This window comes from Phalaenopsis equestris, unplaced genomic scaffold (assembly GCF_001263595.1).
Source record: "Phalaenopsis equestris unplaced genomic scaffold, ASM126359v1 Scaffold000606, whole genome shotgun sequence".
In the NCBI taxonomy this organism is placed as follows: Eukaryota; Viridiplantae; Streptophyta; class Magnoliopsida; order Asparagales; family Orchidaceae; genus Phalaenopsis; species Phalaenopsis equestris.
Genome location: NW_018165046.1, coordinates 1,252,559 through 1,275,706, shown reverse-complemented (window position 1 = coordinate 1,275,706; position 23,148 = coordinate 1,252,559). Strand labels below are relative to the sequence as shown.

Sequence of the window (23,148 nt, the reverse complement as noted above, 5' to 3'; positions counted from 1 at the left end):
TTACTTCTTATCTTCCCCTTCCCATGAATTAATGAAATATTTTATTTAATCTTTCTAGTTTGTGTGTTCAGTGGCAATTTCTCTAGCATAAATTTGTTGCTCTACATCATTCTTAAAAAAGAGCCGAGTACTTCTACATTTTCAATCTAGTAGCCTACTCAAAATGCTCACCAATCTACTCCATAGAAGCAGAACTGCCCCACGCCTCGAAATCCTCTCAAACACCTCATCAATGTCTACAATAAAAAAACTCTTTATCATGCATTCTAGTGGATCTCCTCTAAAACAGGCACCTTAACCTGGAACACACCTCTCATAGCATTGTGTTGAATGCTAACCTACATGTAGCGCCCCTTTCGCCGCACTTGCAAAGTGTGATTCTTTTGGCGATGAAGGATTTTAATTATTTAAATGTCTAACAGCTACTTATGGATCTTTTCAGCCTCCTAAATATTGAGAGATCTTATAACCTCGCTAGCTTTGATAGCCCACTATGAAGAAAGAGAACAAGAAGACTTCACTTCAGAACCTTGACAGTTCAAGAAATCATTTTACTATTTGGCAGGCCCAAAAATTCTCTGTTTTGACCTTCTTGTAAAGAAGAACCCCACTGTACACTATATTTGAATTCCTTTTTTTTTCAATCTTTCTACTATACTTTTTTCTTATTGTTCCGTTATTTTTCCTGCTTCATTCCACCATCTTGTAATCTCATTGGACTCAACTGAGCCGTTTTTCTAACACAAGGAAATCTTTTCTTGATTCCAGTTCTTGGTATTGTTTTGCTCTGCTGTCTTTAATAATTTACACCGCAGAACAATTAATTTTAGTTGAATATCCGTCAAAGAAAGCTATAATCAAGACAAAAAATATTAATTTGTTTAATAGGATCAAAGTTTTGATCCAGCTCTATTTTAGGACAGCTATAAAATGGCTCAATTTGAGTTTAAAAATAGCAAGTTCAATTTAATTTCAATTTGAAACAAAAAAAAACATAATAATCAATTTTATTTTTTTTAAATATATTCCTACAGCAACATAAACATATATATCTATAATACATAAATACATGATGCATAAGTACGAGAAAACATAAATTAACTTATGTACACATGCGTACATATTCCAATCTGATCTCAAGAAAACTCAACTCCATTCAAACAAAAATTAAATTAAAGTTGAACTCGAGCTAAACCTGAATGGTTAGCCGAACAAATGACTTCAATTCAAACTCAGCCTGAACCAAAAATCATTCTCATTTTAGAGCAATCATAAATATTATAATTCAACTCACAGCCTTAGGTAACTAGCACCTTTTTGTACAAAAAGAATATACAGTGTGATGCAGTCGTAAAACTACATTTAATTTCCATCATTTCAAACTTGCCACTTCATTAATTTTCGCTATAAATGATCCATTAAAATATACGGCTCAACTCTTGAATCAAAAGGAATCAGTCTTCAATCACAAATATTTAACAAAAAATTATTAAAATTGGCATGTTCTTTCCAAAAATTTCCAGCATTAATCCATTAAGAGAGATACTCTGACACTCAACTGAAATTAATTATTCCTCAAGCACAAACAAATATTTCTGTAGTGCAAGTGAGTGCATCCAGACTTACAATTGGCATGCAATTTTCATCAATTTCTAACATTAAATACCTGTGACCAAAGCTCTATTCCAGTTTTCTAAGACTGCATTGACATTGTCGTTTAATCCAATTGTCAACGATTGATTGGTGTGTGCATACGTGTGACGATCCGGTCAACTGCATCTCTTGTCATCACAAGTGCGTCATGCTGAAGGATGCTGTAGACATTTAAACCCTGACACAAGTAACATCAGCAACTGATACAAAATTTAAATGGAAGATTTACATAAATGCCACTAAACTTCAATTTTAACATACATACCTTTCCTATGTATGAAAAAGGTGAATTTCACTTTTTTAAAATTGAAAATGATGGTATGTACGTAAATACCCCTTAAATATAAGAATCTGACACATTAAAATAGTACTGTGGATGGAGATTTTACTTACAATTGAGGGAAGCACATTGACATAATGCAGATTCCTTGTAGCCAACTTCAATTGGTTGTCAATAATGCCACCATCAACCAACAAAACCTTCTTTGCATTCTCTATATGGGCAATATAATTTACAATGTTCTTTGTTTTATGGCTTGGGACAGCTAAATCCTCGAAAACTAAAAGCTGCTCAAACAGAAAGCCAGCCATTAATAAGCCGGCTAAATAGTTTAAATATGAACTATTGATGAATCTTTCAGAAACTAACTGGAGTATATGTTTGGAAAACTGGAAAAAAAAAACCCCAAGGAATCAAATCATATAGAGGGCTGCTTTTTTTTTAACTTCCTTTCAATTTTCGAATAATCACAGAACAGTTCCTGGGATTAAATATTTTAATAAAAGAACTAAATTGAAAACAAAAGATAGTTTCATGCAAAGTTCTCTATTTTGTGCATGTAGCCTCTATCTACCATAATGCAAGTCTTACACTAGTCGACAATCTTATTTCTTACTCTAATAAGTAAAAGTTTGAATGGTCCTGACACATTTGCCCATATTCAATCAAAGAAAGTTGAGGGCATCCACCCCCATAAATCTCACATGAAATCTATTTAAAAAAAAAACCTGTCAGGTGAATTATGATTCTGTTGGGGTGAGGCTTCAACAACATTTTAAGTTCTTGAGTATTTCAAATACACTACAACTAAGAGAAAAAAAACTACATTATAAGTTCGAATTTAAAAGAAAAACAAAGATTAAACCCCGGTTCATGCTGAAATCTATTTTTTAGAGATAATTTCCACACTTTTACAATCCATTGCTAGACAATTTTAAATAGACCCACAATACTGGTAAAGGACATTATGAGTTACAAAAAAAGAAGCATGGAAATTAACAAACCCTTGATAAATTGATGTCTTCCCATCTTTATCATACATTGTGATCCTAGAAAACCAGAAAATAAATTGGCAATTCCTAGCCAAATTAGTTGATTTGAAAGTTCATTGATATTCTCATGGTACAAAAACAGAACTTGGGGTTCACTTTGCAATCTTGTAAACTATTCAACAGCCACCAACCAACTTTGAATACTCTAATTTTGAAATGAGTGAAGTTCCAGCTAATCTAGAATGGGAGGTGCTAAATAAAATAAAACTAATTTCTTCTTAAAGTAATTTTGAAATGTCAACAAGAGAAGGTGGCATCTCCACTAAAAAAAGGATCGATATGTTGAAAAAAGAAAAAAAAATTGACACTCATACAATTTAACTTTAAGTATGATACTTGTGAGTAGCAATGCTATGACTCATCAAGGGAAAATACAAATTACCTTTCCCTCTGCAGCTCTTGCTGTCAAAGCAACTTTCAACCCCAAACGCCGAACCTTTTTCTGCAGCTTGATAGCATGACTTCTAGGCTTAGGTCCATGCATGGTAGCTCCACCCCTAAACTGTTAAGATAAGATGCAGTTACATTAGCTATTCCAGAACATCAACTAAAAATTTTGGGTATTGTACGGCGTATCTAACAGTTTCTCTGAGGTTTTGAAAAAAATAAGAGTGCCAAAATAGACATGGGGTCATTTTAGTCCCAGAGTCCATTGAAATGTCAAATTATTCCCCACTCTTTTAATATGGGTTGAAATAATCCCCATGAAGGATTGTTTTATCCCCATTAAAAGTGTTTGGTGATTCTATTGACACTTTTGTAGAATTTGGGACTAAAATAAACCTCTATAAAAAGTGAGGGGACCATTTTTGGCACTTTTCTTTTTTGAAAAAGGTCACTCTGAACACCATTTTTAAAGGTCTGGGAAATATGCACCTGGCTAATATGTAGGTGGTTCATAACATATCTAAGGCAGAGGTTAGAAAGGAAATGGACAGCTAAGACAAAAGTCATATAAGTAACCTGTGGCCCTCGCAGTGTACCATGCCTTGCTCGTCCAGTTCCCTTTTGCTTGTATGGCTTCTTTCCGGTACCACTGACCTCAGATATTGTTTTTGTCGAGTGAGTCCCCTAATAATTAAAAAAATGGTTAATCATTCTCCAGTCATTGTCATGTATGAAAGGAAAAAATTAGTAGAGTGAAACAGTCATACTAGAAGCAAACTAGATGATACATCATCTATACAGTCCAAAACAGTATATGAAGTTCAAACATAAAATTGCCCTTCCTATAAACTCTAAATTTGTGGTATGAGACGTACATGGGCATGAACTTCCTAAAGATCACGCCTATAACTATTACACATGCAAATCGACTGCATTTTATCACTTCTACTGCAGATATATGGATCTCAAACAACATAAATGCTTAGATTTAATGCAATAGGTAATTATATTTTTGAGGGCATAACCATTTCTATAAAATGTAAGTTGAAAGAGTAACAAGTAATAAGCAGATTCACAAAGTCCTATAAAAAAGAGAGAGAAATTTCAAACAATTATAATCCATAGTGGAGGCCAATGTACAATAAAAACTAAAACAATATAAAATTAAGAGCGGCGGGGTAGGGAAGGAGGTGGGGGGGGGGAAATAAATGCAGCAAATAAATGGAAGTTAGATTTGGAAATAACATTTTAAATAGTACTAAATTAGAAAGCAGTCCACATATAACATATAACATATATATAATTAGAATGGAATAATCTAGAATGGGGGGGGGGGGGGGGCATAAATGCAGCAAATAAATGGAAGTTAGATTTTTCAAGAAAAGCAGTCCACATATAACATTTTTACCATCCTAGTTTCGCAAATGCATGACGGATATTGAATTGTGATTAAATGGAAGTTAGATTTGGAAATAGTACTTAATAGAAAGTACTACATAAAATTATGGAAATATTGTATATGGTTCAAGAAAAAACATCTCGTATCACATAGTACACATGTTTGTGCAATAAATGCAGCACACTAAACAAACAAAATCATTGTGACAATGATTTGCTTGGAGGTGGAAACACCCATAAAGCTCTGGTATGCAGGGGAGATTAGAACCATAATTTAGTTATTACTGAATAAAAATACCAAATTTAGGCCGGTGTGAGATAAGCAAATTTCTAAGTTTGGAGATGAAATACATTAAGAAATACTCACCAACACAACTCACTTCTTATCATTTCATGTAACCTCGTACTATTTTAGTTATTACTGTTTACTCATTCCATGAAAACTCAAATTGCATCCAAAAAACAAGTATCAACCTTTTGGCATCTCATCTCAAATTATAGAAACATCAAATATGCCATCTAGTATACTTATTTTCTAAAAACATGCATTTTAGAGCCAGAAACCCTGTAGTTTACTCATTCCATGAAAACTCAAATTTCATCCGAAAAACAAGTATCAACCTTTTGGCATCTCATCTCAAATTATAGAAATATCAAATATGCCATCTAGTATACTTATTTTCTAAAAACATGCATTTTAGAGCCAGAGTATGTATTAGAACCCTGTAGTTTACTCATTCCATGAAAACTCAAATTTCATCCGAAAAACAAGTATCAACCTTTTGGCATCTCATCTCAAATTATAGAAATATCAAATATGCCATCTAGTATACTTATTTTCTAAAAACATGCATTTTAGAGCCAGAAACCCTGTAGTTTACTCATTCCATGAAAACTCAAATTTCATCCGAAAAACAAGTATCAACCTTTTGGCATCTCATCTCAAATTATAGAAATATCAAATATGCCATCTAGTATACTTATTTTCTAAAAACATGCATTTTAGAGCCAGAGTATGTATTAGCAGAGCGAATAGCTTATTTTGATTATGTTACCCGAATATAAAGAGGTGATAAAAAGGATTATTATGGTATCTATGTCATTTTGTATGTGTTTGAGTTTAAAATAATACTAAAAATAGCATTTAATCAAACAACAACATGACAAAAATGATATAATACTTGCTCAAAAATCAACAATTAACCATAAAATACCTGCTGTCTTTTTGCTAGTTGCCACCTTACAACTCTATGAACAATATCCTTTCTTATAGGCACATCAAAGACATCACCAGCGAGAACCATGTAACCTTTATCCTCATTGTGAAAATTTGTGACTCTTGTTACTAGATCTTGATATTCTCCTGAAATAACAAGAAATACTTCCAATAAGACCCTAAATGAGCAAATGATACCAAAAAAATAGTGAAGATATGTTTTGTAATATAACCATTTTGCTGAAAGCATGATAAAGATCTACATTTGATCATTAACATAAAACCCCTGCTCAAATAAAAGGACAAGAGAATCAATAAACTTGAGAGAGAGAGAGAGAGAGAGATAAAATGCTTATGGGCAATTCTAAAAAGAGATTATGAGCATTATATCATAAAAAAAAAATTCTGCGAGTTGTTTATCATGGATAATCTTGATGCATCCTAGGCTTAAATAAATTGAACAAAGATACAATCGTATAGAGAAGGGCAAAAGTAACATACATCAACCCTTGTCAGACCATAGTCATAAGACAACAATATGCATGGTATGCTTTTTATCAGCATAAATAATATTTAACAAAAATAAACCAAAAAATGCCCAGATAAAGCTTTCAAAGTTTCTACGTATATATCAAAATATTGGTGATTAAATTTATTGCAGTTTTTCTCCTTTTCAGTTTGAGAGGGTGAAAAACAAAAAGTATTACATCATTTTTCAGGATATTTAATTAGTTGACTTTCTTTGTAGTAAATAAATAGAAAAATTCATTGTTTTCTATTGAAAATATCAAGAGGCGTTAAATCTGATTTATACAGGTCCAATTTCACGACTAAACAAGTTTCATCTATACTTATACTTCTTTTCATCATATATCATTCACATTAATAGCATGTCTGACGCGGTAGCTTGGGTCGCAGTACTGTAGCAGCTACAGTAGAGCAGACCAATTTAATATTTGATCCCTTACCTTTTCTATTTCCTTCCTATTATAACTACTAATACTTATTATAAATATATTGTTTGTTATCTTAGGGTTAGGTTTTGGTGAGTTTTATTTTAGATTTCTGTTTGGATAGCCGCCGGCATCCGTTTACCACTTTGAGAGCTGTATCCAAGGGAGGTGGTCATTATCTTCCTCCTATCCCCTTCCACATCTTTCCACATCGCTTATTGCTGCCATACGTCGCTGCAGCCGCCTGCAACAGCATCTCGATTGCTGTTTTCTGCCGTTCCAGCTGTCCCCAGCGCCTTCTCCTCCCTCCTCGCTGCCCTCGCTGTCCCAGCCCTCCACCTTTACTGCCGCAGCACACAACACCTTCCCTTTGCTGTCTTCCTGCTGTTCAGCCACCCCAAACAGTAACCTGCTGCTGATTGGACTGCCACCCCATGTTATCCTGTTGTTCCAGCTGCCCCTAACCGTTGCCACTGCTCATTCACAGTTCGAAAACCCCTTCCCTACCTTGCCGCCACCTCTTCGAACCCCCTGACTGCCACCACCATCACCCAAGATCCGCCCTAACACGAATTGTGTGTTGTATGTGTTGTATTTTCCCTTTTAAGTGTGTTGATTGTAACCATTTATTTACTTCCGGTAATAATATTTGTTTTTCCTAGTGTGATTTGGGTTAACTCAAGTATCAACGTCCCTGTCTTATAGATTAATTTTTATATTCAAAGCCAAAACAACCCATATTTATTATACATAATCTCATCTACTATATCACCCTCCCTGGCTCACAAAAGCAATAACAAACATTTGAGGTCTTTAAGATCTAAAATTTATTCAACGTGCTAAACTATGAGATTACTATGATATTACAAAAGAACCATACACAAAAAGACTATTAGAAAGCAAAAATAGGATACAAAGAATGGAAAGGCGACCATCTTTGAAGTTGAACACACAAGATGCAGGTCATTATTGATCCAGTGAATGGGGAAAAGTATGTCAAGGTTGGAAACCAATGTTTGGCGTGGGGAAAAAGTTCATAAAAGCATTAGAAATTTCATTTCGTAGATTTTTAAAAGCCTGAACAAGAATAGTGACTAAAATTGAAGCTCGAGTTATATTACTTCTAGCCATCTAGCATTTTCATTAGATTCAAAAGGGGTTTCAGAGGTCATGTATGCTGGAAAATATTCAAGTCAAAATCTAAAGCATACATTTTCATTAGATTATGCTGGAAAATATTCAAGTCAAAATCTAAAGCATAAATTTATCATATATTGGGAAAACAAGAATAGGAGAGACAGTAGCTTCTTTTCACTAGATCAATTTAGTCCATAAAAAAAGGTAAATAAAGCAAACTGCCACTACTAAAGAATAAATATTCATAAAATCAAAAACTAATATCCAAATACAACATAATTGCTAACAAACATGAAAAGAATACCTATAACACGATCTGGTGTCAAGATCATTTTGCCTTTCAACAACTCTGGTGGAATAAAGCCTTCAGTTGCTTGGCTATCATATGTGCAAAAACCTTTTGACGTGTATGGCAGACTTTTCTTCAAACTTTTCTGCAAAATTTAGCAGTATATAAGTAAGTATCAGCTTTAAGAATGGTAAAAGCAACGACAAATGACAGTTTAATGTTTACATCTAGCCAGATAAACTTTTCAAGCTGAGTTTGATTAAACCTATTACATCCGGAAGAATCTGATCAGGAGAAATCCTTGCTAAAAAGACTAATATGACTGCATAATCAATCAGACAAACATCAATTGTCGTTACTGGTTTAACCTAGGTCAAACATGAATGAGCCGCAGTCTTGTTAGGTTAAGATTGTATTTGTAACTATCAACCCAAACACAGAAAATTTCGAATTTATTGATGAGATGAGAAACAGTATTCATCTTCAAGTTATTTATTAATAAGCTAAACATGAGCCGAGCACAAATAACAAACCAAATCAAATAACCATAAAAAATATCAATAATTATTTCAATTGATGGCATCAATAACATGAGAAAATATTTTTGAATTTCAGCAAAAGGAATTTTAAGCACCATAGAATTTTAAGCTTGGAATATCCATATTTTTGTTTTTAAGATAAAATTACAAGAGTAAAATAAACTTTTCTTAAATGTAAAAATATACGTGCAAAAATACATAATATAGAAAACGTAAGGTCCATATGAGATATCTATTAAGATTTGAAGGATTAACAATGATATTACAGTGGTTTGGCTAACAAATCTTCTCAATGAAATTATGAATACTATGTAATATGGGGTGGGGCAATCTAGTATAAGATATACTATTAAGACAGAAAAGTACAATCCATAAATTACTAATTCATAATTTTGGCAAAAAATTTTGTCATTTTTAATGTAAGGATAGCAAATATGTTTTACATAATCCCTAATATAATTGAACCATATATCAAAATTTGAAATTCACAAAAAAGGGATTATACATAAAAAATTTAGCAGCTAACCAAGTACTTAGTTCCAAAAAAAAAATCTAACATGCATCTTAACAAAATTCCAATCATCAAGCAAAACCAACTAAACATCAATAATTTTTATAATTGATGGCATCGATTATATTAGAAAATATTTTTAAATTTCAGCACAATGTCTTTTAAGCATCATAGAATTTTAAGCATGCAGTGTCCATGATATAAAAGTGCAAGAGTAAAATAAACTTTGCTTATATGTAAAAATATACATGTATAAATACATAATATAGAAAACTTAGCGTCCATATGAGATATCTATCAAGATTTGAAGGATTATCAATGATATTACAGAGGTTTGGCAAGCAAATCTTCTCAATCGAATTATGAATACGAATTGATATAGGGTCATTTAAGGTCAAAGGTTTCTAATATAATCAATTATAAGCTGTACTATTAAAACATTGAAAAGTACAATCCATAAGTTATTAATTCATAATTTTGGCAAAAAAAAATTGTCAATTTTAATGTAAGGATAGCAAATGTGTTTTACACATTCCATGATATAATTTAACCATAAATCAAATTTTGAAATTGGCAAAAACATAGGATCAAACATAAAAATGTAGCAACCAACCAAGTTCTCACTTCCAATAAAAAATTCTAACATACATCTTAACAAAATTCCAATCATCACGCAAAACCAACTGAGCAAATAAATAGGCAAGAATATAGTTAGAAAAAAATACCCCTCGTCACCCTACCTGCCCGAAGTGGTCATCCCTGCCAATAATCTGTATAGCACTCGGAAAACAACAATAACCACAAGCAAAAGAGAGGGTGAAACTAATTTTTTTTTCAACATTTAACATTCAAAAAAATTCTATAAGCCTCATTGTCCCATTTGTAAACTTGAAAATGATGTGCAAAAAGAAATTACAATAGTAAAAAAAATAATATACCTTAAATAGAAGTTGACAAAAATGATAAAAAGCAATAGCAGACAACATCGTAGTTAGAATTGAGTGTAATAAAAGGAAAAAATAATTTATGTGCAAGCCAAGTACGTATAAGTGATGACAATTGAAGCAACAAGTAACCAAGTTAAAAGGGTAATAGTAACAAGAAAGGCAAAGCAGTGTGCAAGTATCAAGATAGAGTAACAAGAAACTCACTAGCAACGAAAAGAAGTAGAATTGACTTGAGGACACTACTGAAACAACAGGAGAAAAAAACAACAATCAGCAAAAGCTAGCAAAAAGGTGGAAAACACAAAGGCGGAAACAATAAGGGAACAAGAAAATGGGCAGCAAGTGGAAAGACAACCAACAAGAACAACTCCCTGCAAGCCACCAATAGAAAAATATTGAAGAAACATAATCATAGGCGCAAGGGTAACAACAGCATAGTGGAACTGCAGAGAAATTTTGCTAAGTAATGAGTAGTAATTCACACTTTGGGGTGCAATAATGATTTTGAGCTCCTATATGTGCTAATTGGAATACCAAAGGATTGATATAATTCATATAAATCATCACTTTTTATGTATTAGACGCAAATAGAACTGCTTATTTAAATCAAATTATTGGGTTGAAAAATTTTCTCTAACGAATTGATCATTCAATATTTGTCATCCATAATAGCTTTAGGTTGAATAGAAATGATCGATAAGGTGTTGGATTTGTATTCACACTAATTAATCAATAAATCATCATATGCTAGTAAGTCATGCCAACAAGTAAGAAGCATCTAATATCCACCATCAACAATTGACACAAACTCGTCATTCATAATAGCTTTAGGAATAAGTTGAATAGAAATGTATGATAAGGAGTTGGATTTGTATTCACAGAGATGAAAAAAGATAAGAGGGATCCATGGTACTGACAACAAGTCCAAAAAAATAAAATAAAATAAAATTTAAATAAAAGGAAATATTGATACTGAAACTTCCCATAATTTTCAATTTGTAAGTGTTAGTCCGAATTTGTTGAAAAGTTTATACGAGCCTTCCTTTCTTGCAATTAACTTCATAGAGATTCCAGCAGAAAACCTCTCTAGATTCAAGCACGTTTATTATCTTATCCACTAGTTTGAATTTCGCATGTTTATCATATGCATCAGCAGTAAATTTATAACTTCTATGATTAATTATAAGTTTGTTGTGAATGTCATCGAGCTGATAATGCATATCATGTGTAAAAGATTTTGAGAATTCAGTAAGTCTAGACTCAACAGGAAGCTCAAAAAGTTCTATGGGTTTTATAAGTTTATAGCTAATGATAATTTCAAAAAATTTAGGTTTGTAGACTAGTGTATGAATTATATATGAACTCAACTATTAGTAGTGAGATCACACAAAAATGTGTACTCTTTAATCAGACACCGTAATGAATCACTCAAACTCCCGTTAACTATAATTTCACCATCAATTGGTCCTCATTTTTCCATAGAGATCTCCAAAAATACCAATAATAGTCCCCATTAGATAAAATTAAATAAAAATTGGAAAATGACATGTGTCAAAAAATTTTAAATTTTAAAATAAAACAAACTATTTTCGAGAAACAATCGAGCATTAGAAAAAATGAAATCATGCTTCCTTGGTTTTCGTGGCAGTCCCAAAATAAAATAAATGCTCATATTTTCCCATGATTTATAAGGATAAGTAATGAGTATAAATTTCAATCATTGGTGTGTGTTTTATCTTTTATATGTTTAACATCTTCAATAATATGGCCAGTAACATCTATTGTTATCCATGGCCACAATTTTTTCTCAACCAAAATGTTTTGCAAAACATAAGAATAACTTAGAAATGAAGCATGGAAGCAACATTAAGTCCGCTAGAAAACAAAATCATCTTTAATCATGAAGTCTTTATTAAACATAGGTGAAGCACAGATTGCTACATATTTTGCTAAAATCTTTATATTTGGCATTATCTTCCTTGAAATTATATAATTTTAACTAAGATTGTGTCCAAAATGAAAATCAATTGCTTGATGTGCCCAAATCGACTCCCATATGGGCTTGAATTGGCCTAATCAGTCCTCGAACAGTCGAAACCAAACTAGATCATTTTGTCGTTAGTTGTCTTCCTGCTTGCATAAAGCTCCCACCTTGACAAGGAGGAGACAATAAAAGAACCCAATTTCCATGATTATTGGCAACAAATGGGGCAACTAACTGGGGCCTCTAGGTTTGGCCGGTAGCCTTAACTGTCACTGATGTGCCCTCATTTTTTCGGAAAAATAAAAATTATGCAAAATTTCTAAATTATTTTGACTTGCACAATCCTTCACACTATCATTTGTTTCAAAATGCTCCTCTAGAAGCCAAAAAAGGCTTTATAATTTGCTTGGAGACAATCAAACCCATTTTCATCAAATCTAAAAGGAGCGACTTTTGTCAAAATTTTTCTATCTATCCATTCGACGAAACTCTAAATTATTGCTCCCAGACAGATCATTACATCTCCTTGAACCTATCAGAAACTTAGTTTGCATTTTGGAGATGTCAAAATAGTCAATAGAATGTTGGTTCCATCAATTGAAGCTTGCGCTTTAACTTCGGTTTGGATGGGTCGGTCAACCAAGGACGGTTTATTGCAAGAAAAGCTGTGAAGAATTGACTGCATTTGCTCTACACATGCATCAGTCATACCTCGGATATTCCTGAATAATCTCTAGTCAGACTTTTTAAACAGGTTTATATTTCAAGCTTTTTGAATATTTGGTCCCATAGGGTCCCGAGTCATAAATCCTTTGATTCTAAAGTTCATTCCTTTTGGACACGTACTTTCATCCTTTCAAATCCCTCTTACGAAATCCCAAAGATGACCTCCAACATTAGAAAGCCCTAACAGTCCTGAAAAACGTTCAAGAGTCCCCAATCCACTCCAACAATCAAACCTAAACTCCCAAAGTCATCCTATGCAGTCCCACTAGTTGATTTTCTACCTCAAGGAAACCAATGATCCATAGATTTGGCTAAAACTGACCCAATGCCACCAAAAGCATTTGCTTTAATCGGAAACTTCAAATCATACTAACCAGGCACAGTGCTGGCCATAATTTTACTCGAAATGCGGAACATAAGTGACAAAACCCTAATATACCAAAAAAGCATCACTTTAGATGCGAGAAATAGCACCATTAAATGAGAGCTGAAACTAAACATAAGTATTCGGCGATCAAAGAAAAGGGTGATTGAACCTGATTCATCCAGTGATCGACGAAAACCCGCCGCTCCACGGGCGCGCCGGCCATCGCAGTTGCAAGCCGCCGCATCATATCTCTAGCGGCGCCCCACATTCTTCCTTTACCTTCACTTTTCCGATACCTCGGTCTCCGTTCAATATACCGGGACGAAGCCGCCGGAGATCCAAAGTTCATGCATTGGGGTCTGAAAATAGAGCAGTTATTGCGTGCGGACCTGTACGGTCAGTATTATTTCTATTTTTAAGCACGGTGATTATTTCCATTTAAAAAAAAAATAAAAAATTCGGTGGGACCCACCGAAATCCATCGGGACACCTCACGCAGCGTGCGTGCGATGACCGTACGGTCAGTATTATTTCTATTTTTAAGAAAAAAAATTTTTCAGTGGGACCCACCGAAATATATCGGGACACCTCACGCAGCGTGCGTGCGATGACCGATCCGGACCGTTGATCACCTGATCTACGGTCCCGATGTATTTCGGTGGGTTCCACTGAATTTTTTTATCTTTTTTTTTAATTGAAATAATTCGGACCGTAGTTCACCGTGATCTACGATCAGGATGGGAGATGCATGGTGTCCGCACGCAATAACTGCTCTATTGGACACTGCATGCATCTCTGCATGCGGTGTCCGATCAGCGCATGTATATCTGCACGCGGTGTCCAATTTTGGTGGGACCCACCGCATGCATCTCTGCATAAGGTCTATTGGTATTTTGTGACTCACGAGTCGTGACAATTATAATTGTAAAATATTTCATTTGTTTCATTATTTGAAGACTACATTTATTTATTTAATAGAGTATTGTTTAAACATTCTTAGCAACTTATATATCTGTGATATGAAGAAATATTATTCACGAACAGCATTAGGGTGGGCATAAGTGGATTTGAGTATTGTAGTGGGGTTCACTACAACACCACTACAATAGCAATAATCCATTTCAGTGACAATTAAGGCTGTAAAAAAAACTCATTGTTCGCAAATAATTCGTGTTCGGCTCGTCGGGGAGTTCGTGTTTGATTCGTTCGATAAGCAAATGAGACGAACACAAATATTTTTTATTTTTTCTCATTCGGTTTATAAATGAACCAAACACAAACAATCATTTATTCGATCGTAATCGTTATTGTTCGAAATATAAAATAATTCCTAGCTTATATTAAATTCTATAATTTTGTATTTATTTTCGAGTTTGTCTCTTAATTTTAATTTTCTTATATTTCTTTTAGATTTATTTAATTTCTGAGTGAAACACAGTTTTTGGAGTGATATCGCATATTGTCTTTATATCTGATTTTTTTATGAATGAGTTATGATATTATGGTTTTATTGTGAGTTGTGCTTCAGTTATTTTGCATACGTTTTGTGATTAAAGGTTTAAGCATTAATTTCATATAGGTTCAAGTTTTGAAAGATTTCGAACAATTCAAACAACACAAATAAATTTGTACAATTTCGAACGATTCAAACAATTCAAATAATTTGAAAAATTTGAATAATTCAAACATTTCAAACATATTTTAAACAAATCAAACCGAACACGAACACTAAATTCACAAATAATTTCAAACATGAGTATATTTCAAACACACGTAATTTCAATCGAACCAAACAAGAACAAAAGTTTTGTTCGTTCGTGTTTGCTTCATTTACACCCCTAGTGACAATCCAAAAATTCAAGCTCTTATTTCATATTAGTTGTATTAGTTGTTTACTTATTTATATTTGAATGCATTCCCATCTATATATTATAATATGAATGAGATTAACGTAAAATATTAAGCTAAAAAAATGAATAATATGTGAATGTATGACGAGATTTGTGGATCTTTGTTCAGGTAATAAACTATAAACCTTATATCACATTAGGCATCATTGTGTCATCAAAAGGTTTTAATTATCAGGTGTGTGTCTCAAAACATTTTTTAACTACATTTCAAACGCAAATTCATGATCCTTCGAACTTTGATTTCATCAAGTTTATAATTAGATCGGGTGTATTGGCAATATGAACTCAATAAGTTTACAATTGGTTCAATATAGGTCCAATCAAACCCAGATGAAGTCGTTAAAGCATGATTAGAGGCTTTGGATCGTCAATTGAATGGTGAAATGCATTGGCATGTTTATAGTGTTAAATGGAGCACGCGATTTAAATCTTCACTTCCCTTCTCGTCCAACACTTCTTCGATGACTGCTTACAGAAAGAAGAAGAACTTACAAGCGGCCCCCCTAGTTCTGCTCTTCTTCAGCAATCTGGCTCTTCTTGCTTCTTCGGCAAGTTGCTCTCGATTTAGAGAGAGCAAGAGAGAGAGGTAGAGAGGAAGAGAGGTAAAGAGAATAAGTTCTTCATGTAATTGTTGGTGTGATCGACGACGATGTAATTCTCAAGTAATAAAATCCTCTGCAACTCCGTGGACGTTGACAATATGTTGAACCACGTATATTTGTGTGTTACGCCGTTCTTTTCTAGTTTTGCTAATTTTTTCGTGCTATTTTTTCGCTTCGTCGTCGATCGTTCTATTATAAATATATTGCAATAATTGATATCAGAGATGTAGTTTCAGATCTAATAAAGAACGTTTGACAAAAACGAAGTGATTGCATCAGGGATCGAGAAATTTAATGACATTGATTTTTGTTACTTGAGGATGCAGATAGAAGACTACCTCATGGGAAGAAACTTCGCATGTCGTTGCTGAGAAAGAAGCCGGAAAAGATGGATGAGGCAAAATGGAATCTATTGGATCGACAGATTAACCGGGTTATTTGACTGTCAAGATTCGTTGCCCACATCGTCATCAATGAGAGAACTACTGCATATCTCATGATGAATTTATCGGGAATGCATAAAAAGTCATCGACGAATAACAAGGTACACTTGATAATAAAATTATTCAACATGAAGATGGTGGAAGGTGTGTATGTTGGTCAACACTTGAATGATTTTAATACTATCACAAATCAATTGTCATCTGTTGAAATTGAATTTGATGATGAGATACATGCACTGATGTTGTTGGCATATTTGTCAAATTGTTGGGAAGTCCTGAGAATGGCAGTTAGCAGTTCTGCAAGTAAATACAAACTGAAATATGATGATATTCTCGATTTTATTTTGTTTGAGGAGGTGCGCAACAACGCAAGAAATATTCTGGCAAGACCTCGGGTTCGAGTTCAACATTGATCATTGATTCCAAAGGGAGATCGTGGGATAGGAACTTAAACAGAAGAATATCAAAATCAAATTCTGGTCAGCAGACAACCTACTGGAATTGTGGCAAGACTGGGTACATAAAAAAGAATTGCAAAAATCCTTAAAAGAAGGAAAATGATAGCACAAATGTGGTAACTGAAGAAATACATGATGCACTATTGCTAGAGTTCATAGTTATGTTGATAACTGAATACTGGATTTAGGGGCTTTCTTCCATACATCTTCCCACCGTAAGTTAATGCGAAATTATGTTGCAGGTAAATTTGGGAAGGTATATCTGACTGACGAAAAAACTCTAGACGTGATGAGGATGGGAGACGTTGATATTGCACTCCCTAATAAGAGCAAATGAACTTTGCAAAAAGTCAGACACGTTCTTGAGTTGAAGAACCTTATTTTTATTAGGCAACTCAATGAGGGTGGTCATTCAGTAGTGTTCTCAGATATCACATGGAAGGTTACCAAATGAGCATTAGTACTGGCTCGGGGTAAGAAAATTGACATACTATATATGACTACAGTTTTACTCATGTGTGAACATGTGAGTCAGAGGTGCATTGTGGGGAAGCGGAAGAAGCTAAGTTTCCTGAAAGGTGGCAGATCACCAAGTGCAAAAAAACTAAATATTGTACACACAGATGTGTGGAGACATTCTCTAGTGGCATATCTTTGAGGCTCTAGTTACTGTAGAAAGGTAGGGTTTGTTTTTCTAGCAGAGGCCACAGTGCAGGGCAGTGATGGAGGTGAAGAGAAGAGTGGGTCCAGGGCACCCATTCCTATTGTTCCACAGACAGATAGTGGAGAATCGCAGAGCTATGAAGAAATCTTGCAAGATGAAAATGCGAGCAAGTGAGAGTTGACAAAACTTCCACTAGAGAAAACATTCTACAACAAGTGAGTGTACCGGGTAAAGACTGAGTTTGATGACAGTAAAAAGTACAATACTAGACTTGTTTAAAAAAACTTTCAGCAGAAGCAAAATATTACCCATGCAGTGGGAGTTGTAAACAAAAACAAGATTATCCAGGAAAGAACTTGGAGGTGCAAGACTATGTTGACGCCGATATGTTGACTAAGGGTGTTACTCTTGAGAAATAAAAGTTGTGCTCAACTTCAGTTGGTCTTCTGGTGTGAAGACATGGGCTTTGAGTTGCAGAGGTGAAGGATATCATGTTTGAAGAAAAGGGCTTCGTCGTTAGTGGAAGATATCAGTTTGAGGAAGAAGACATTGTAACTTGTGTCCCAGTATCCAAGTGGGAGATTTCTTAAGTGGAGCCTAGCGTCGATTCACGAATGGGGAAATTGCTCCCGCTGCTCATTCAATTTCGTGAATCAAAGCTTTGCCTTCCGGCCTCCAATTCGCGCCTCTTCGGTTTCGAGCCTCTCCATTTCGTGATTTAAATCTTTGGTTCCCTTCCCGTCCAACACTTCTTCAGTGACTGTTTACAGGAAGAAGAAGAACTTACAAGCGGCTCCCCTAGTTCTGCTCTTCTTCAGCGATTTGGCTCTCCTTGCTTCTTCGGCATCTCTCGATTTATAGAGAGAGAGAGGCAGAGAGAAAGAGAGGTAAAGAGAAGAAGTTTAGCAGTTGATGTAGGCAATTTGTTAATCCTCGAGTAATGAAATCCTCTGTAACTCTGTTGATGTAGGTAATTTGTTAAACCACGTAAATTTGTGTGTTCAACAGTTTTTTTTTTGTTTTGCGAATTATTGCGTTATATTTTTTTGTTTTATCGTCGATTGTTCTACTATAAATATACCACAATATATAGTTGAATTGAGCCTCGTGACGAGAGGAATCCAACTAGTATATGATCGCTCAATTCTGAGTTGATTAAGACACCCAACCCCTTAACAGAATTTATGTGATTGAGGGATCAGTATGAACCGTCTGATCATGTTAATAAGAAAGTTATGTGCCAAATGACGAGTCTCTCTAGAGAGAGAGATTTGGTCCTCTCTCCTCAATTTGAAGGGAAAGGAGCAGAAGAGAAGACAAGTGAAATTCCATAGAATTCTCTTGTGAGAAGACCCACACAAGTAACCACCCGTCTCCGTGGCCACCAACAAAAGTCGACCGTTGCCTTACGTAGCCCCTAATCACTATCAACCACCGCCTAACATCACCACCTGTCTACCGCTAACCACCGATTATTAGCAACCATTGCTTGCAACCGTTGTAACTAGAAGACGACTCTTGTTGAATTTTCTCACTTTAATTTTTTTTATTTCTAAAAACATATGTATAGTTTTGGTTGTAAGATCGTGAGTCCATTCTCTTTTTCACGAGAGAATGGCGTGCCCCTATAGCTACAAACATACAATAATTTACTTTAATTAGGCTAGTTCTCTTTTTTTTTTCCCTTTCAAGATTTTCTCCACATAAATATTATTGTGTCGCCTATTTGTTAAAACTAAGATAATAAATCACTACTTTATCTTTGTGGATTTTTCGACACAAAAAAATTTGGCGCAATTTATGATCAGACGGTTCCCACCTCCCGCCTTCTGATCCCGCCCCCGCTCTTATTGATGAGAATCGCCGCTTCTCCCTTTGTGTCGCGAAAATCGCGAACTGCTCCCGCCTTCGTCCGTTCGTGAATGACGCCAACCTTTCCCGCCTTCCTTTGACGCGAAGCGAAGCATCCCTTCGCTCCTTGCAGTTTCGTGATAAAAGGAGCGGCTCTCCTTGAGTTTTTTAGAACAATCCATTTGAGTTCTTCTTCGGCAGTATTGCTTCCTCGGGATAGAGGAAGAGAAGTGTAAACATTTGGTAACCTTCCATGTGGTATCCTCGGCAGTAGTGTTTCCTCGACAATATTGCGTGCTTGACAGAAGGAAGAAGAAAGAAGAAGAAGATTGTTTTCCCTTGACTTCTTCTTGGCGACTTGTGGCAGAAGAGAAATTGAGTTTATTTCTCGTGTAAGTTTATCTTCTTCGGTGTATCTCGGTGTAGAATTTCTTCGTTGTATCTCGGTGTAGAGAGAGAATAACAGAGAGAGAAGAAGAGAGCGCAATGAAGTGATAGATTACTCTTGTAAGTCGAGACGATCGACTGATGTAAATTTCTCAAGTAGTAAAATCCTCTGCAATTTCGTGGACGCAGACAATTTGTCAAACCACGTAAATTTGTATGTTCCGCTGTGTGTTATTGTTTTATGGTGTCAATTTTCTCGTATTATTTTTCGCTTTCTTCAGAGATCGTTCTTCTATTTTATTTCTATATTATATATACTGCAACAACTTGCAACAATGACTTCAACTTACTTCACCCGCTCTCGATTCCATCCTCGGTGAGTAGTTCATCAAGGGCCATTGGCGAAATCTCCCGGCCTTCCTCCTGCTTCCAGTCGGCCACTCCTCTCTTACTCGAAACCATGGAGGAAGGTATTTTCATACATCTTCCTTTTTGCATGGAGCCACCTTTCCAAATTTACAAACCCGCGGCTTCATTTTACCTAAAATAAGCGTCGTACTCAGGTTAGGTTGAATACAGGTTGAATCTTACTCTAAATCCTTTTATTTATCGCAGCCTTTTAATGCTTGCTTAAGAAACTTAAGTATCTTTTAAAGGGGTATTTATACCCTACTCTTTCCTCCCTTCATATATCTAACTGCATAATTTTGGTATTTTATTTGCCGGCCCACCCTATCGCTGTCCTGCCACGTCTGCTCCGGTCAAAACAGGAAGATTTACATACATACCAATCGATTTTGGCATGTAAAACCTCCAGTAGACCGTTCCACCTAAAAAAACAGGAAAATTTTACATAAATAAAACTGAATCTTTAAATATTCATAAATATATAAATGTATGTATGCGCGAGCGCACGCAAGCACACACACAGATATATATATATATATTGAAAATGATGGTCGAAGGCTATGATATGAGCCCCCGGTCACTCTCAATGTGTCGAACTATTTGATCCTATGTTGCAAGGCGGATGCGTTAAAGCGAGCTCGAACATGTGACCCCAGGGGACTCACGATTGACAACTCAGCCGTCAACCGAAAAGTAACGACTAGTGGCACGCACACACACGAACAGACATACATGCTACACTTTGGGTTTGCAAAGATTTTATAACTAAATCTGTAAGATAATTCCAAATGAAAATTAACTTAATATGCATATTTAAAATGGTATGCACAGACCTCGAGACAATCCCGAGGTCATAATAAGGGGACTCGAATGCTATTCATTTCTCTTTTTAAAGCAAGATTAATAGTATGGTTTATAAATTTTATTCATTTTATCTGCTATAAATATGAGAGCTATGACATGTATTAGAGGGTTTTTGGTTCTCCTTCACTGTAACCTTTATTTTTTGTGGAATAAGGTAGGACCAAGAGTCTAGGAGTACCCCATTTGTCCCCGACATGGCAAGTCCTCTTCTTTTCCTCTTCTATTTCTCTCTATTTCTCTCGCTCTCTCCATCTTTATCTCTCTATCTCAACATTTTGTCCCATATGCAGATTTGAATGCAATACTAAAAGTTTCAAAACAAAACAAATAAGATGCAATAAATTTCAATCCACTTCAAAACATAAAAAGCAATAGAAAAAAAAAACATTTATGAAATATTTTGTTTTATTTTTCAAACCTATTAAATTCACAAATCATATTTAATATTCGTTTTTTTAATAATATTTTTAAGTTATTTATAAATTTAAGAGTTTTGCGTGCAAATATAAAATTATAAAGATAAAATATACAGGAATTATGCGCCATATGCGTAAATCTTGATTCTCAGACATTCTATAATATAGCAAATAGATAAATCAGTCATAGATGTTATTAAAAGGAAATTACAATAACATTTACTCCATAATAACCATGACAATATAAATAATTTGTCATCAAATTTTAATTTTTACATATTTAGACCGCATTCATCTTCAATTTAAGGGCCCGTTTGGGGCAGCTTATTTGGTACAGTGACGTTTTGAAAACACGTCTGCCCTGTTTGGATAAACTGTGTTTTGACAGTTTATGAGTTTTCAAAACACTGAAAACAACTTTTTCACACCGCAACTACATATATGCGGTGGTAGTTTTCTGACAACGATATAACTTTTCTAAAAAAAATAAAAATTTATAACACGTGCTATGTATGTATAAACTGTGTTTTGACAGTTTATGAGTTTTTAAAACACTGAAAACAATTTTTTCACACCGCACCTAGATAGATGCGGTGACAATTTTCCGGCAACGATCTGACTTTTCTAAAAAAATAAAAATTTATAACACGTGCTATGTATGTAAATGCCCAAAAATAAAACATCTAAAAATTTATTTAATTATTACCTTTTTAAAATCTATTCCAATCATTCAAAATTGAATGCCATATTTGTAATTTTCAAATAGAAGGAAACTTAAAATGAAATTTTATAACCCATAAAAAAAGATTACCTTTTTCCGCTCTCAACATTTATTATTAATTGCATCCTTTATTTACAAAACCTTAAGCATGTGGGCCCCATTTTTTATTTTTTATTTACTTTACCACTCCATTTTAATATATTTATATATCGTATATATATATAATTTACTTATTACATTTATATCATTAATTTTCAAATCACATTAAAAATTTAAAAAGTGAAAGGAAGATTTAGGATTTATTCGTGTGTTTTATTTTGAGTTTTATGTTGTCACTAAAATTCTATTTGAGGAGTTATTTTTTAATTTTTTTTTTGGGATAAATACTTATTTTTTCTTAACTTTTTAAGATTATTTTATCCACCACACTTTTACGATCAATTCCTTCGGTGTTAGATATGTAAATACATAAAAAATGTATGGTATAAATGTAAACACCCCAAAGTGAATTGTACTTTCCCGAAACGATCGAAGAAAGAGCAAAGCTCTAATCGGAACTCGCCGATTAAGTAGAAGTCGTAACAAGGAATCAGCAGGTGCTTCTTTATTGTTTCTGATCTCTTAAATCTGCCTGTTAAGGGATTCTATTACTGAATTCCAATGAACGTGAAGATCAGATTGAAAAGGGATTCTAGTTTATGTGAGATTTAAGTTGGTTTCTGCAACTTAAGATTTAACTCAGTCTGGTTTTAACGTAATGATCAAATATGTTCAAATAAAATGTTGCGTGGATCATGCTGGATTTTAAACGAGTTTTGCAAACATGTAAATTCTTCATGGTAGTGTGTGTTTTGTGACATTATTGCCCTTGAAATTTACATAGATACCCATCGCTTCTTTTTAATTGATGGTATATAGCATCCAAAAGCTTAATATTACATGCATGACACTAACATCTTCCCAATATATCATCTACGTCTCAATG

At 34.3% G+C, this 23,148-nt stretch overlaps 1 protein-coding gene across 1 annotated transcript; it reads right to left on the bottom strand.

Annotated features, from left to right (window-relative positions):
• Positions 1 to 1,472: 1,472 nt before the first annotated feature.
• Positions 1,473 to 13,814, bottom strand: LOC110029828 (50S ribosomal protein L4). The gene is made up of 7 exons (XM_020732289.1): positions 13,609 to 13,814; positions 8,381 to 8,510; positions 5,985 to 6,133; positions 3,949 to 4,056; positions 3,368 to 3,487; positions 2,047 to 2,220; positions 1,473 to 1,831 (listed from the first exon to the last, which is right to left on the bottom strand). Exons 1-7 carry the CDS (start codon positions 13,786 to 13,788, stop codon positions 1,730 to 1,732), a joined length of 963 nt encoding a protein of 320 aa, XP_020587948.1. The 5' UTR covers positions 13,789 to 13,814; the 3' UTR covers positions 1,473 to 1,729.
• Between the last annotated feature and the right edge of the window lie 9,334 nt (positions 13,815 to 23,148).

Excerpts from the sequence above, each read along its gene's own strand:
- LOC110029828 (XM_020732289.1), bottom strand. The coding sequence starts at position 13,788 with ATGAACTTTGGATCTCCGGCGGCTTCGTCCCGGTATATTGAACGGAGA. Across the intron at positions 8,511-13,608 it reads TCGATCACTGGATGAATCAG|AAAAGTTTGAAGAAAAGTCT; the intron begins GTTCAATCACCC and ends TAAATTTTGCAG. Across the intron at positions 1,832-2,046 it reads TCAATGTGCTTCCCTCAATT|GGTTTAAATGTCTACAGCAT; the intron begins GTAAGTAAAATC and ends TACTTGTGTCAG.